Below are 17,763 nucleotides of genomic sequence, written 5' to 3'. Positions count from 1 at the left end.
TGGCATGGACGGGAACCGCCCCGCACGACCCCGTCCGCGCGCACAAAAGCGCGCCCGCACGTCCAATGCGTGGCAACCCCGCCCGCACTGCCTCGTCCGGGCCAGACGAGCCGCTGCCCGCATGACCCAGCCGTTTTCGGCCTCCGATCCGTCCCCTCTCTCGTCTGCGCCCTCGCCCCCCGCCTGTCGAACCCCGACCTCCGTCGCCGGCCATCTCTGGTTGCCATGGCAACCAGGGAGGATCTGTAGGGCGCTCCCACCGCAAACCACACCCCTTATCTCCCCCCACCCCATCCCACCCCCCCCAACCCCCACTCCAACAACGCCCTCCAGAGACGACCAGCTAAAAGCAAGTGAATCTCCCGATCTCCCTACTGTTTCTCATCCTCCTTCTGGGCAGAAAATTGCAAAATTACCGACGAAGTTGGCAACTAGATCCATCCTACAGGGTTAAAACACTACATACGTTGTGTGACTTCGCAGTTGCCAAGCAGAATACACTAGATCTGCCATGTAGTACGCTAGAGATAACCGTGAGTTCTCAGTAGGTTGATGCTCCTAGTTGGTGAATGAATGGATGTGCAGGAATCCATAAAAAGGGAGAGAGAATTGATAAATTTGGAATAATGGGGGTGTGAAAATTAATTGCCATTGGTGTATAACGTCAGTTGCCACCTGTCATTGTCGTCAACTGCCACCATGTCAACTTATTGCTTGCCATCCTATTGTAGAGCCTGATGCCATCGAATCAAATGGATAGCTAGCACCAGATTTTAGAAAAGGATAGTGGATGTGGATGTCCTACTAGCCATGATATGTTGGTTGCCAACGCATGAAAATGTGATAGCACTGACGTGTTAACTTCTACATGCAAGCAGCACAATGATAAAAAAATTGGATTGTTGATGCCTTCTTGTTCATCCAGTGATTGAGAGCACATCAGAACAGAAGCGAGACACGGAAAAGAATGAATCACGAAGATGGTGCAGATGATTGGGGTTCTCAAAGGCCAGAAACGCCGCCACCTTTCGATGCATCAGAGTACGGTCAGCTCATCTCTGCAGGGCCGTTGCTGCCGCTGCTAGAACAATATGCAGGCGTAGGTACGATGCGTGCTAAAAAATGAAGAGAAACATTTGCCATCTTCGCGACGATGGACATGACATTCTACTTATGTCGTGCACTGTCATTTGTCTTGCAGGTTCTTATGACCAGAACACTCTTAGGGGGGCCCCGTGGCAAGTGCAGTCACAAGGCGCTAACGCTGACAAATGTACGGGCAGCCAACTCCAACTAGCTAGTATGGCTAATCAAGGTAATGCAAAAACGAAAAAAGAGCACATAATGCTGTGGACATAAAAATGAACATGAAAAAAAGATGGCAAAAGGACTCACGAGTTTTCACGGGTGTAAAATGCAGAGCCTTCGTGCAGCACGTGGAATCGGGCAGCACCCATGTACCTGCCATCGACGTCGTACACAGGTGAGTCCATAAACATAGTGAAGATGCGGATGCTCAGTCAGCACAAGGAGCATAGTTGACAACTACAAAAATTGTCATGACTGGTCTTCTACGGTTGCCATGTATTAAAAACAACATTTGCCATCTCTGCACACCTGCAGTTGCCATGTAGGAAAAGCTGCAGTTGCCATTTCATGACAACTGCAATTGCCATCTAATAACAAACTGCGATTGCCCTACCGATGCAACTTCAGTTGCCATGCAAGCAAAAATGCATTTGCCACATAAGGACAACTACAGTTGCCGTGCTAGCACGAAATGCGTTTGCCGCGATTTGACCAACCACTACTATGATTGCAGGTTATTACGCTGGCGGTGATCCGGCAAACGTCTCCTGGCAAGCTTCGCAAATTCCTGGTGGATCACGTCATTATGGTGTAACAAACCACACATGATGGTCAAATACAGCACAACAAGGTAGAGGGAAAATATCTGAACCACATAAAACAGCGCTACATTTGCTATTTGTAGTTATTTGTAGGCAAAACAATGGTTGCCATGTTTGTTGAACAGTAGGTGCCATGTCTGCACACCTACAGCTGCCATAAAAATGACCATCTACAGACTGACGGCTTGCTGTCTGTAAAAGATGTCATGGAAAATCACTCGAAGATGGTGTGATCCGTTGCGATCCATATGTTATCCAACACAAAATTCTTAATCTCGTACCTGTTTTTCCCTGTTACAGAACCTACAACTACAATGCACAGCGGCGCCGCCACATCTACTGCGGGGAGCTCTGAGCGCACGGAAGATGCGTTCCACCAGACAGCAGACAAACATGCCGCAAACAATTTCGAGTCAGAGTCGGGAATGGCAATCATTCCAGCAATGCCGGCAAGTACCCCTTTGAACACAAGCACTGGCAACTCTCAGGTAGATGGGACTGCCGCCCATACTGAAGTGAACGATGAAACTGACGACGACGCGCAAGGGGATGAAGATGGTGGGCAATCAGAGATCGTGGTGCCTCAGCCACCGTACATCGGGTAGAGATTTGAGTCATTCGAAGCAGCAAAGGAATACTACCAGACATATGCAAAGTTCCATGGGTTTGCGGTCAACACCGAGTACCGTAGGAAAATTAAGAAAACTAACGAGTACAGCAGAGGTGAGATGAGGTGCCACAAGGCACGCAGGAACAAGAATGGGAAAGGCGATGCGCCTGTCGTTCCGGAACGAAAGAGAGGTATCATTCAGAAGACCGAGTGCCCTGTCCGGTGTAAGCTAAACGTAGATGGAGCACAGTGGGTGGTCAATGAGTATTTTGACGAGCACAACCACCAACTGACAAAGAAGTTCGACCTGGTGAAATTTCTGACCGCCCACAGAGGGTTCACCCCCGTCGAAAGGCAATTCGTAAAGCTGCTACATGATTGTAACGTCGGTCCATCGAGAATGGTGCAGATACTATCTCTCATCCACAGCAAAAAGGGGACTCTGAGTAGCATGCCGTACATACCAGCTGACGTCACAAACCTACGGGCAAGATACCGTAGAGAGAGCAAGTTGGCAGACATAGAGGCCACAATTGCCTACTTCGATGAGAAAAGCCAAAGAAGATGCATATTTCTTCTACAGGATAAGGTTGGACGATGAGGACCGTGTCAGGAACATGTATTGGGTGGATGGTGCTGCAAGGAGAGCCTACAAACATTTCCGAGATTGCATTTCATTCGACGAAGACACGGATGGGTACGTTTGGCTGTTCAAGACCTTCTTGGAGTGCATGGATGGACTTGCTCCGATGAACATAATAACGGACCAGGATTTCAGCATGCGTGCAGGCATAGAGGAGGTCTTTCCGTTGGCAGTGCACAGGCACTGTAGGTGGCACATTATAAAGAAGGCTGAGGAGATGCTAGGACCGTTCGTTGCTGACCGTCCAGAGCTGCACAAGGCATTCGAACTGTGCGTGGACCACAGCTTGACGGTGGAGGAGTTTGAAAGGAGCTGGATGGCCATGACTGAAACACATCAAGTCCAAGACAACGAGACTCTTCTAAGCCTGTGGGAGAAGCGAATGTACTGGGTGCCGGCCTACTTCATGCAGTGCTTCTTCCCCTTTTTGCAGACTACGCAGCGCAGCGAGGGATTCAATGCTATTTTGAAGCGGTACGTCAGTCCTGGCAACTCATTGCTACAGTTTGCCAAGCAGTACACAGCTTTGCAACAAAAAATTCTGGGATCTGAGCTGCAGCAAGAAGCGAACACCGCGCTAAAGTAGCCAAAATTGCTAACGTACATACCGATGGAGAGGCAAATGAGCAATATATACACCAACAAGATCTTTAACAAGTAAGTCAGTTGCGTTACAGTCTTATTTGCAGAAAAAGCACCAAGTCAGTATGTGCCTTATAGAGTGCGATGTAGTTGCCATGATTTTGCGGTTGCCATGTTTAATAAAGTACTGTTTGCCATGCTTACTCAGATGCAGTTGTCATATTCAATAGAAATTCTGTTTGTCATGCATACCCGGATGCAGTTTCAATGTTCAATGAAATGCAGTTGCCATGTTTAATGCAATGTACTTCCACTGGACATGTTGGTGTGCAAATGCTAGTGTCAAATGGAAAATGTTATGTTGTTGCCATGTCTATTGAAATGCAATTGCCATGTTTACTAAAATGCAACTGCCATGTTTGCTGAAATGCAATTGCCATATTTAATAAACTCTAGTTGCCATGTTTAACAAAATGCAGTTGCCATGTTTAAATAAGATGCATCTGCCATGTTTGTTGAAAATGCAGTTGCCATGTCTATTGTACTGCATTTGCCATGTATAGCGTACTGCATTTGCCATGTTCAACATACTATATTTGCCATGTTCAATGAATTACGTTTGCCATGTTCAAACAAAATGTATATCTATTTTCCATGACAACATAAGGTGCTACAAGAAAAAAGCCCACAATAGTTTAACAGAAAACACACAAAAAATGCAGATTCCAGGAAGAAATAAAGCGTGCCAGCATGTTCACGGCTTTCCAGGTGGACGAACGTACGTTCAAGGTGTGTTCTATTTTGGGCATGTCAGATTCAGAACCTGAAGACCCGGACAAAGGAAGGAACTATTTCGTCACAGCCTCGATAGGCGAAGGCGAGTTCTACTGCCAATGCTGCAAGTTCGAATGGGACGGCATTGTGTGCTATCACATACTAAAAGTAATGGACGTGAACGCTGTGACACGGATGCCCCGACATTTCATAAGGCGGCGATGGACTTGGGACGCTGACGATACGTTGGCGCCGCAAACAACACACGCGGTTCTGGCTGTGCATGACGAGAGACCAGAGTCAACCATGGAAGCCGTGAGGCACGTTGTGCTGACAAAGAACTATGCTGAGCAAATTGATGAAGCGTGCAAGAGTGATGACACAGCGAGAGTCGCAGAAAAACACAGGAAAGCACTAAAAAGAGAGCTTGATGAGATCAAGAAGAGGAAAGCCGAGGAAGCCTTACACCGGTTCCCCCGCACATCAAGCGTGCCTTCATCCACGGGGCCGTTGTCTGAAAACTCGGAGATAGGATCTGGAACAGCAAGCACACAGACCCAGGTCAGGAACCCACCCCGTTCCATCACAAAGGGTCGTCCAAGAGAGATAAGGTATAAGTCGGGATTGGAGATCCAAGCAAAACACAAGAAAACGAAGAAAGGGGCGGCCAATCCATGAGCAAAAATTGTGGCGTTGTGGACATTTTGTTTTGTACCCTAGATGTTGAGAATTCTTTTTTAAAACAATTGGGGGAATAACTCTTCAGGGGCATCAGAAGTGCAAGGGAAAATTCATTGAATGGTTAAATGCAGTTGCCATGTTATGGGTACTTAATCTGCCATGATGTATGCATTTAATTTGCCATGTTATGTGTAGTTAGTCTGCCATGATTTTTGATACTAAACATGCCATGCTAATTTATGCTAAATATGCCATGCTGTTTTGTACTGAATATGCCATGCTAGTTGTAGTGGATCTGCCATGTTAATTGTACTGGATCTGCCATCTTAGTTGTGCTGTAGTTGCCATGTTAATTATGCTGGAGCTGCCATGTTGTTTGTACTGTATCTGCCATGTTAGATGTACTGGACATATGTCATGGTATTCCTGATGACTCTGCATGGCATGTATTCACATGACAAAAACGACGCGGTTTACGGGTACGTAGTGTGTTGTGTGCAAGTGTATGGGAAACAAGTTGGAAAACAGCGTAACGTGCATAAACCCCAGCAAAAACGTTGTGGCTGCATGATCAACCTACCCCCGTGCAGTTACCGATGAAAATGAAGAAGCAAAACAGCCAAAAATGTAAAACGACAATGACTTCCACTACCCATGTCTGATGAACTACATTTGTCATCGTTTTTAAAACATCGTAGACGCGTTCAAAGCATCAAACCGGTGCTAGAAACGATGAAACCATTGTAATAATTACGCCTAAAAGTAGGTTCACGTCCACACATATATTACATGAAACTATTCAAATGTCACTCGCACACCACCACTACATAGTAGCCTACGCGGGGTTGTAGCCACAACATAGCACACAAACATAGTTTTCAACGATAAACAACAAGATAATACCTTACATTCATCGGCAACAGAATGTAAGGTGTGCGTCCGGTCTGTAACGCCACGTGATCACTTGTACTTTTTGGTGACTTTCTTGACAGCTTCCTGCACAAACTCGCGTGCTCCCGACCGCTTGTTGAAATCTTCATTCGTCAACCAGTTCCATGTGTGGATTTTCCGGAGCTCAACGACCGTTGCAGCTGTGATAGCGGGGACTATTCTGCCTTCCCACTTCGCAAGGTACTCCAGCGCGTGAAAGCCACAGTCCGTCCTGCACGAGGAAAAGAGTAAAGTGACCACGCAAAGAGCTCAGACGTAACAAAATACAGACTTCAATTTCAGATCTGACAAACAAAACATGAATTGGATTGATGTAAAATGGCAGACGAAAAGGGAGGAAGGAATTACGTGTTCCCTTGCTTTGTAGTCGCCACATACTCAGTCGGGAAATGACTGATCTGGACCTTTGAGTGTTCATAGTGACGGTGCCATGTCTCTTTGAGGTTCTTAATGAAGAATTCAGCATGCGTGGTGAGGTCTGCATCATCTTCCGAACGGATTGAATCAAGCACCTCAACACATTGGTTCTTCAGGTCAAGACAGATCACGTAGTGGTGACCACACTTGTCGTGTGGGTCATGTGGTGAAAGCTCCTGGAACATGGGGAACATGACCTGCATTTAAAAAAGTGAGGAAAATGAGAATCAGCGTTCGCATAAAGAACAACAGAGGGACAAAGGAATTAGAATCACGTAGAAAAACTCTTGTTATGGGTGGGGGTAGTTGAAATAAAGTTGCCGTCCATGTGTGAACAAAAATATGCCATGTATTTTACTGTCAAGTTGCCACATAGTTTGCGCGGCATGCAAAAATCAAATAAGTCAGTGTGCACGGCAGCTGTTGCCACATGAAAACAGCTGTCACGTAAAACACAACTGCAGATGATGGCAACAAAAAGCACACCTTGTGAAAAAAAAGTGCAGACATTGAAGGAGTGCTCACATATTTCTTCATTGTGAGCTTGAAATCACCGTGTTGGGCAAAGTTCTTCCTCAGGATTTTGTGGTGGAAGTTACCGTCCCATATTTTGCAGGTCACACTGTAATGCATGATTGTCTTGTCGGCGCACACATCGGTGTGGTTGTTGATGTAGTCAATCCCTCATGCAACTACGTTCGTCGACATTTTGCCGTTTGGCCTCATGGACTCAGCAAGATCACCAAGGTCGACGTACGTCGCTCCGCATTGAATGACTTTGGTTCTGTCCAAACATGAGCTGTATGAAAACAATATAACATGGAAGGATCATGCCTACTAAGTAAAAAATAATTTATGAAAGAACTAAAACAATATAACATAGAAAGTACGAAGGATGTGAATGGTAAAAAAGGAGCAAAGCAAAATGAGATGTTATGGGGTGTGGTCGTTTACGCTTTCAGCTCCTTCATGTGCTTGCCGCTGGACCTCGCATTTCCAAACCGCTTGACGATATCGTACAGCTGGGTCTGTTCTTTAGTGGCCCTGAATTCGGGCTCGTAGTCTTCCGCGGGAGGTGGGTGCACTACCCTCTGCTGCCTCACAGAACCAGGAGTGGCACTCCTAATGGTATCCTCAGATACCGTGTCTGCAGGCACGTTGGAACTTGATTGCTCTTGCCCTCGTGAGGACTTCCTCTGCAATGCTGCCTCCTCAAGCATGCGGTAAGTTTCTTCAAGAGACGGTGAAATCTCCTCGGGTGTGGCTGCAGTGATAAAAAAAGTGGGTTAGGATACCTAGGAAATCAAAAGCAGATGGATTGTGAGAAAAGATGGGGTGGATGATGTGAGTTGTAGGTAGGAAAAAGTGGGGCAGTTGCCATGTGTGGTCCAGCTGTAGTGACCATGTCATAGCAACTACAGTTGCCATGTAGTTGGAACGTAGTTGCCATCTAGTTGGAATGTAGTTGCCATGTCACAGCAACTACAGTTGCCATGTTGTGTCAACTACACTTGCCATGTGATTGCTTTATGAAAAAATGCAGCATGGAAACAAAAAAAATGCAGGTGACATGGTGTTGAATCAATTCCAGTTGCCATGTGTGATGCACTGTGTTTGCCATGTTACGGAGACTACAGTTGCCATATTGAATCAACTTCAGTTGCCACATGGTTGCCCAAATGTAAAATGCAGCATGGCAGAAAAAAAAGTAGGTGACATGGTGCATCAAATCCAGTTGCCATGTCATCGCATGTCAGTTGCCATCACAAGTGAGAACCCCCCAAAACAAAAAATATGATTGGGACAACAGTGAAACTACACAGACGTGTGCAAGAAAAATCATACGGACATGGCAAGTGTACCTGCCACAATCGGCTCTGCGAATTTGACAGCCTTCCTGCCCTCGACCATTGGCTGCGCCATCATTGCAGGCATGCCTCCTGGGAATGCAAAGGCAACTGGCATAGGATCTTGCACAACCGGTTGATCTTGACTGATGCCAAGGTTGAAACTCGGTGGGGTAAAGGCCATTGGGTGCCTCTCATTCCTGCTGGCCGGACCACGAACGACTTGCGGGGCAGAATCCAAGGGTGAAAGATCAACAAACATATCTGAATCAGCCGCTGCAGAATGGTCGTCCTTATTTGCAGGGCGGGGCGTGTTGTCAGTGGTATCAACCGTAGCTTTCATGAAAATCTTCTTGTTTGGGCTGTAGGGGACACCGACGTTGACTGGGATCCTGGAAGTGCGCAGATTTATGCTGGGGATTTCCACTGCAGGAAAAGGCGCAGTCTGCTCCGGGTGTTCACCTGCGTCGCTCATGCCCGGCTTGACACCTGCATCAGTTGTGCTCCGGTCTTCAGGTTTCTCCGTCACATTGCTTTTGGCAGGTGGCGGGAACAGTGTGGACGCAGGAACAAAACCAGACTCTTCTCTCCTGCTCCTGGCTACTGTTGGTGCGTTCGGTATGTCTGTTGGTTGCTTGCGGGGGCTACGACGCCTAGGTGGTAGACCAACACGCGAAACAGTCGCCTTAGTAGTATCTGCACCGCCAGGAGCTAGAGCTGTTGCGCCAGGACTCTCACCTGTAGATGGCATGTCCTTGTGAACTGCCGCCTCGACCGCTTCTGTCGTGGACACAGGAGTGCCACCGCGCACGCGCTTGGAATCAGTGTCAGATGAGCGGGAATCTTCCTTGCCTAGGTTCGTCTCAGGAGCGTCCACTTCAATGCTTGCTGATGGGGTGGCATGACTCACAGCAGCATCCTTCATTGCCAGAAGGGTTGGCAGTATTTCAGCTGTCCTAGCAGATACCGACTCGTCACTCCCCGATGTACGGATGCCTGTTGTTGTAGGCTGCACATCTGCAGCCGACGGAGATGGTCTGCCACTTGCATTAGAGTTGGTGGGAGCGGTCAATGGTGCAGCAGCAGTATTGTCGACTGGTGCCTCCTGTACATCTGAGTTGCCCCCTGTTGACAACTTTGAATGCATGCGTTCGAGCGGGTCCTTACTGATATGCTTGGACCCACGCGTAGTAGTCTTCTTCACCCTGCAAAAAAATGAAGCACATGAAAAAGGTATTTAAAAATGAAACAAAATTATGTTTGCCTTGGTAGAAATCTTAAGAAAATGGAAAAACAGGTGGAAAAGCTGGCAGTTGCCATGTAAGGGGAACGTCAGTTGCCATGTGTCATAACTAGCAGTTGCCATCCAGTAGCAGTTGCCACGTTAGCAACCTTGAAAGAATGATAAAAATGTCTGATCTGCCATGAATGCAATTTCAAACCTAGGCGTGGGATGAGCTCACAAGACAACGGTAAAAAGATGGCAGTTGCCATAAGGTACATTAAAGTTACCATTTGGCCTACATTCCACTTGCCATGCGAAAAAAATAGAAGTTGCCACACGTTTAGAAAGTAAATAAAATACCATTTGGTAAAACAGCGGTTGCCACGTGGGGGGGCGATGACAGAAGACAATGTGACAAGCTAAACGAATGCATTGGAAAATCAAAAAATATAGCGCTATGTCAATGAAAGCGGATGAAGAAACCTACTTCCTGACTGCCTTCCTCAGGTCTGGCAACACGACAGGATCCCCGGTGTTGGTTGTCGTCGTGCGAGGAGATGTCCTGGTGGAAGTGGTATCACCGGCAATGGGGGCACCTTTGTTCAACCGAGCAGAAACACGGGTTGGCGTTGGCGCCTGTTTCTTCGTAATTGCTCGTCCACCAGCTATCGGCTCGCTGCACGTATGAGATGGAGGTCAAAAAAAAGAGGTGGCAATTGTCAGTCAGCAATCTCGTTGCCGCGTTTGACAGAACACAAGTGCAAAAAAGAGGATGAGTCTGTTCGAAGAAAATAGACAAAGCAAAAAGCTAAGATGAAAGTCGAATCTCTTCCTGGCAGCTACAGGGTCGGTCCTAGACCTCTTGCCAGCAGAAACTTGCCCAGCACCCTCTGGAGCCATCCCCCTCTTTGATGGCAAAACCCCTTCGCCTCTCATAGTCGTGTGTTGTTTGACTTTATCCGGTTGGGGGACATCTGTTGCATCCTTGCCCTTGTTACCACCTGCGCGAACTTCAGCGTGTTCATCATCATCGGTGTCCTCTTGCACATTATCCATGACATCATCGTCATCCTTGCTGAGACCAGCGTCTCCACCTAGTTCATCTTGTGTGTCAGCGGGCTCCTGGGAACTGTTGTAGTCATACCGGCCACGGCAACCGGTTGGCCGGTGTGTACGTTCTGGGACGAATGAAGTGAATTGCCTCGCAACCGCGTCGCCGTCAGAGCCACCGAGGGACGTCCACCCCTCAACCAACTTCCCGAGCAAGCCAGTCATTCCAGATGCAAACTGCCCTATTAGCTGCTCAACAGGTGCCCTCACCTGTACACAAAACAAAGAGGCATCAATGACAACCCCGTATTGCAATCACTTGCACGACATCAAAAAATACTCCACGGCAAACCATATATGTAGATCTTTTGATTACCTCTGAAGGACAAGACGGAGCTGAGTGCACGTCCATCCACTTTTCAAAGTTTTGAGGCCCCCCAAACACGCTGTAGTCTATAGAATGCTTGGCCATCAGCTGGGGAGAAAAAAAAAGTAGCAACGATATAAGAGAGATAATGATGAACACTGACTAGCAGTTCATGTGTTGCAAAAAAAAGCAGAACTAACCTGCAGTTTACCATATTTGCTATCAGTTACCCTGCCTGCAGCAAGCACAGCCTTGACAACATCGATAGTCCATGCAGAAACAACAAACTTGTGCGCAGGCGGCGGGCCTCCTGTCCCAGTGAAGTCCACGGTGGACAGATCAAGGCAGTTGACGTACATGAGCTGATGTACAACAATTTTAAAAAGAAAGAAAAATCAGTTGCGGTCATGGTATTTTGCGACAAATAACAGGATAAAATATATGGTATTTTACGAAGAATATGCCATCTGCATGTGCTAGTTGCCATCATAGAGTGATGGCAGTTGCCATCATAGTATGATGGCAGTTGCCATGTTGTCATGTTGGCAGTTGCCATCACAGTATGATGGTAGTTGCCATATAGTCATGATGGCAGTTGCCACATAATCAACATGGCAGTTGCCATCTTGTTATGATCATGTTGACATGCATGAATAAAGATGTGTTAAAAAATAGTGTTCACATAAAGGACCGGTAAAAAAATACCATTAAATGCAGTCGACAACCCTTCTGGTACACCTTGCTTGCAAATGCATCATGCAGGAAGTTGGCAATGAACTTACACCAGTTCATGTTCTTCACATCTTTCAGTTTCGCCTGCACCGCATAAAATTCAGGACAAGGAGTTGCCGCGTCAGAATTCCAATGGAAAAAACAACAAAAAAAAACTGTCAGTGACTAGCTTGCACATGACATCGGAGCAAAAAAATTGAAGGAAAAATAATGTAGTAAAGATAGATCATTCACCAGGATGGGGAAGCATTTGTTGCTTGGGCGAAGAGAAGTGGTCGGCGCAAAATGGCTGAGATGAGGTACATGAGTAGCTTCATCTTGAAAACATCTTCGTGCGTCGTCATGGCCTCCAACGAATCTGCCACTGCAGTCGTGTTCGGCATGGATTCCAACCCAGGAAACAAACGGGGGAACAGCGCTTCCTCGATCTCGTTGTTGACCTCGTACGGGACTTTGATATGTCCATGGGGCACACCCAACGTGCAGAACACGGATTCCTCATTCAGCGGTAGTCTTCCGCGTCCCGGAATCACGAATTCTCTGGAGGCGGGGTCGTAGATCTCACCAAGCCAATCGCATACAGGGTTGACAAGGTTCGTGCACCGGACAGCCATCATAGACTGCATACCCATCTCAGCAGCAGCCCCCTTCTGATCGTCGCTGAATTTGTCAGTCAACGCAGTCAGTCGTTCTTGGGAGGCTCTGTTGCGAATACGTTTCTTCTTCTGCAAAAAAACAGACATAAAGTGATCAGTTGTTGCCATGTTTTTACAAACAAAAACAGGATATCAGTTGTTGCCGCATTTTGCAATGTAATGAAATTTTAGTTCGTGCCAGACGATTGCGGGCTCAAAGGTGTCAACCATTAACATACATCAGGAAGAAGGGGTGTGTGTGTGAACATTTACCTCATCACCCTCTTTTCTCCGCCCAGTTGCCCGATTACGCTGTGGTGGATCCATGAAATCATCATCATCGTTTTGACGATCGCCACGAGCCATTCTTCTGAGATGGGAACATACCAAATTGTCATGGTGGAAAATGTAAATGCAAGGGGGTCAGCAAAAACACTTGCCGCATGCAACGCATACGTATGGCATCTGAAACATTTGATATGCAAATTCGGTTGCCACATTGTGCAGACAGTTTGCCACACTGTCTTATATGCAGAAATGGCAGCAGGCAGTCTGTTCACACTCTATTTGCCACACTGTATTATATGCAGAATGGCAACAGGCAGTGTGTTCGTACTCTATTTGCCATATGAATATACTACCTAGATGGCAACAAGCACACTTTAAGTGCGCAGTGGTTGCCATCCAGTGCACTTGGCTCTTGAATGCCCACTGACTACCGATTGTGGCAACTGTCACACCGTGGTTGCTGTCACATAACATTCAAAAAACACACTGGCCGCAATGGCACTTGGCTCTTGAATGCCCACTGACTACCAATTGTGGCAATTGTCACACCGTGGTTGCTGTCACATAACATTCAGAAAACACACTAGCCGCAATGAAAATAGAATGGTTGTGGCACCTAACACAGGAATTCAGCAATCTTAGTTGCCACACGGAAAAAAGAGCGTGTGTTTGGTAAATATCACATTAGTTTAGAAGAATTAGTTGCCACATGGAAGAGCGTGTGTGTGGCAAGTATCGCATTACTTCAGCAAAATTAGTTGCCATGTGCGAAAGCTAACATGTGGCAACTAACACAGTCGTTTTCAGTAATTTGTTGCCGCAAGGGGAAACACGTTTGTGGCAACTATCAAATATGTTCAGGGAGTAAGTGGTCGCGCAATCATGATAGTTAATGTAACTATCAAGTTTGCCTCATTCTGCATTTTCAAAAACCAAACTAACTAGATCTAGGGTTCAATGGCAACTACTTCGACTTCAAATTCACCCTCGAAATTCTCCCACGAACTCACTTCAAAACACAAAATCGAACCAACGCGCACCAAAAACTACCCGGAAGACACCTGCTCAATCCATATGCAAAAACTAGTGCGTGCCTCCGAACAAGCAGAACCACGCCGACGATGCCGCCGCCGCCGCCGCGACGAAACTAGCCAATGCAACCAAAAACGTCTAGCAGACGACTTCGGCGCCGGCGGGAACGCCGACGCATCGACGAATCGCCTGAATCTCTACAAATCTCGATCAAGGAATCGAACAGGGAGGGAAGGGGAGGAAATGCAGGAAGGGATTGCGAGGGGTGCATCGAGCAGTACCTTCAACCCGCAGGCGCTCCGGCGAGCCGCTCCGTTCCGGTGAGCACCACCGACGGTCCCGAGCACCGTCGATTCTTCCGCCTTCACCGTCGCCTTCTCCCCTCTCCTTCTCCTTCGATAGTTGGAAATGCGAGTGGGTTCTGCCAGTAACTGCGGTGCAGAAGAGTAAATGGGAGCGTGAGGGGGAGGGGGCAGAGGCGTGCGACATCAACCGCAGTCGAAGCGTGGCGTGCGGGCGCATTGCAGTTCCACCGCACGACTCAGATGGCAACCGCTGACCGCGGGGTGGCAACCAACGTGCGGGCGAACCTACTCGCACACCGCACACGCGCCTCATCCTACGTGGCACAAAAAACCACCTGGTTTGTTCCAAGATTCATGCACACACCTGCCAACGGTGATGCTTGCGTGTGGTCGGGGTGGTGAACGCCCACACGTGTGGGCGTTAACATTTCCGTAAGATAAACCATCTAAGCTGATCTTGGTTGACTTCATTAAAATCTCAGTCCGAGAGAGTTAGTAGAAAAAAGTGTAATGCTAATTAAGTTTGAGCAAACCTGTTTAACTGGCTACCAAGTTTTTGCTTGTATCTGAACTTGAGTGTTTTTATTTACTAGTCAAAGACTCAAAGGGCCCGTGCCTTGCAACGGGGCTTACCCACTTCAATGGTTCAATATTTTCTACTCCCTCCGTTCCTAAATATAAGTCTTTGTAGAGATTCCACTATGGACCCTGTATGTGGTTCATAGTGGAATCTCTTCAAAGACTTATATTTAGAAACGAAGGGAGTAAATTGCATGGGCAAGAGGCCAAAAAGCAATTTATGTGATTATCTTTTCCTCAAGCAGCAATAGTACTAATGGCCCATGCACATTGACCAGGAGAAAGCCACTCCCAAATATATATAACATCTATCCCTTATCAAGATAATGTTCCATACATATTTGAAGTGTGAAAATAAAGGAAGTCCTTAAAAAATATAGAAATATCTAATTTAGACGATGAATATAGCACAAGTCTAGATCTCCTTGAATTCTTTTAAGACGAAGAACTTAGTGAGACCATAGAAGAATATTATATAAAAAATACATGTATAGAGTTCATTAGGTTACAATCATTTTCGCCAAATTGGTATAGAGATATAAAATCTAAAAAAGATATAGATAAGATTGTGCAAAGACTAGAAAGCATACAAATTATTAGAGAAATACCAATGAAACATTGGGATAAGAACTCTATAATTTATAAAATAAATATCATAAATTTAGATTATATAATTAAGTCAGGACTAATAGAAGCTACTCCAAAAGATATTGAAGAGTTCAAAATGCATATTGAAGAGTTATTAAAGTTAAAAGGTATAAAAGAAAGCAGAAGTCCTCATCGGTCTGCTGCATTCATAGTTAAAAATCATGCTGAAGAAGTTAGAGATAAATCTAGAATGGTAATTATTTTAAAAGGCTTAATGATAATACAGTTGACAATGCATACAATATACCTAATAAGCAAGAATGGATTAACAGAATACAAGGAAGTAAATATTTCTCTAAATTCGACTTAACGTAAGGATTTTGGCAAGTAAAAATGGCGGAAGAATCTATTCCCTCGACAACATTTACTTGTCCACAAGAAATGAAGAAAGGATTATTCACCACCAGGGATGAATACCTCTTCTTTGGAGAAGAAAATAGGCTGAAAATATTTCAGTCAAATACATTCAATTTCAAGCCAAAAACCCATATCAAGCTTGATGAAGTTCAAAGATGCATATTGGATAATTTTTTGTTCCAATATACTCTCAAGAGAGAGGGAAAATGATATTTTTTTATCAATTCTCACTAGTTTGGCAGAATATTTTAACGAATTAAACAAAAATTTGCCAAAGCCAGAAAAGATGGAAATACCAAAAGGAGAAACACTATATCTAATATTTGATGAAAATAAACCTGGCATATATTCGGAATGGGAAAACATTATGATTGAGAAATTAGATGCAAAAAGAAAAGGAGAAGATTTAACATTTAAAAGATATTATAGTATAATGATGCCTTATTTTGGGCAAGAAAGATATTATGACCAGATTATTATATTGACCGAAAGGCTAAAGACTATATCCAAATGAGAAGAGACATACCTTCATCAACTCCTACAAAGGGGGAGACATCAAGCTCAAAAAATATAAAGAAGGAAGAGTCTCCAAAATATCAAACATATCAAGAATGCCTTCTAAAGGAGCTTGACCCTTTAGACAGTGAATACATAGATCAAGAAATGGATAAAAGATTTGAAGAATTTTCAAAAATAATAAAGAAAGAATTAAAAAAAGAAATATTAAAAGAATTAAGGCATGAAATTGATGAAAATTTTGAAGAAATAAAGAATGAATGCGATCAAAAATATGATTTCAATCTGTTAAATGATGATAATATGGACATAGCAGGGCATGGGCAGCCGTCTGAATAGAGCCCAAATTGCATATATTGATATTGCTATCAATTATTCGGGCGTGGATGACCTATACCCGACCCGAATATTGATAGAAATCCCGAAAATAGCTATTCTAAATATTGATAAGGTATTATTAATCATATGGGCAGGGAAGACCCCCTGAAATAAATTAACAAATATATATGTATATATATAGACACACACACAACGATTTATTATAAGACGGACGACCAGCATATTGGCTCCAATGTGTCTTCATACGCATATAAGCAGCCAAATGAACATGCATATGCATACCAGAAGGCTGCAATATTCCTGAAGATAAGGTCCTAGACACAATCATGACGAACAAGTAAACTTAAAAGGAAGATAAGGCCACTCCAATTGCAGCCAAGACACGGAGTGTGCAATTCCATCCAGCATGCACTAGTAGTCCTAAAAAGAAGGGCTCCAAATGGCTACAAAGCCTATAAAGCCTAGAAGACCTAAAAACTAGATGCATGATGGACAAGAAGAAAGAAGAAGAAAATAATGGAGGTGCATTCTCCTGGAAGCTAACCAGAGAGCTGCTCTCTCGCCTATAAAAGGAGGCGTTTGCTGCGAAGAGAGACATCACACAGAAAAGAACCACCAGCCACCGATAGAGCAAAGAGCTGCGACCCAGCTAGCAAACTCGTTGCTCAGCAGCAGTAGTAGCAGCAGCAGGAGTAGTAGTAGTAGTTTCTCATGAGCCACAATATCCAGAGCATTGTAAGGCTCAAGAAGGTAGTTATAAGGTAATTTTCTTTAGCTTGTGTAAACCCTTCGGGGCCTCCTGAAAGGGAAAGCCATATCTAAATTATGTTGTGGAAATGATGTAGTTTCTTGGTTTCACTTGGTATTTTTATTTATGAATTTATGGGACGAGTTCTTATGCTAGGGATCCTATGGAAGAAACCTTTGCGTGTGTAGTTCTCTGTGTAGGCCAGAGTGGAATTTGAATGAGAACCCTGTGGCCGTAGAGAAGTGTTCCCTTCGGGTGGAACTGCTTGGAAAGATGACATGAATTTACCCCATAAATTTGCAACTAAAACTACTAAGTGAATGTAACTAGCTACATCTGATACAACATAATGAAAAATACGGTGAGTACTGAGTATGATTTTACACCTCTGCGCACACCATCGGTCGAATTGTTGGCCTCGCCAGACCATAATAGATCCTGAATCAAAGAAATAATCAAGTTAGAACGTGCAAATAATAGTATTGAATTAAATATTGATGTGAATAGTGTAATACTATTCTAAATAG

The 17,763-nt window shown here is 45.1% G+C and overlaps 1 protein-coding gene and 1 long non-coding RNA gene across 3 annotated transcripts; both read left to right on the top strand.

Moving 5' to 3' along the window:
- Positions 1-1,097: 1,097 nt before the first annotated feature.
- On the top strand, positions 1,098-2,586 carry LOC125512137 (uncharacterized). Of its 2 annotated transcripts, XR_015607463.1 has the most exons (4): positions 1,098-1,315; positions 1,421-1,483; positions 1,823-1,939; positions 2,211-2,586. It is a non-coding gene; the product is annotated as an uncharacterized LOC125512137 (long non-coding RNA). The 2 variants fall into 2 exon arrangements; XR_015607462.1 differs by lacking the exon at positions 2,211-2,586 and having other exon boundaries at positions 1,823-2,195.
- Positions 2,587-3,065: 479 nt separating this feature from the next.
- LOC147965493 (protein FAR1-RELATED SEQUENCE 5-like) lies at positions 3,066-3,749 on the top strand. Its single transcript, XM_087530481.1, has one exon. The coding sequence runs from the start codon at positions 3,066-3,068 to the stop codon at positions 3,747-3,749; it is 684 nt and encodes a 227-aa protein (XP_087386607.1).
- Positions 3,750-17,763: the final 14,014 nt, after the last annotated feature.

Source organism: Triticum urartu, chromosome 6A, assembly GCF_056163025.1.
Source record: "Triticum urartu cultivar PI428250 chromosome 6A, HENAU_Tu73, whole genome shotgun sequence".
NCBI classification, from domain to species: domain Eukaryota; kingdom Viridiplantae; phylum Streptophyta; class Magnoliopsida; order Poales; family Poaceae; genus Triticum; species Triticum urartu.
This window is presented reverse-complemented; position numbering and strand designations above follow the sequence as displayed.

What these genes read in the sequence shown, in the direction of transcription:
- LOC147965493 (XM_087530481.1), top strand. Translation starts at nt 3,066, where the DNA reads ATGAGAAAAGCCAAAGAAGATGCATATTTCTTCTACAGGATAAGGTTG.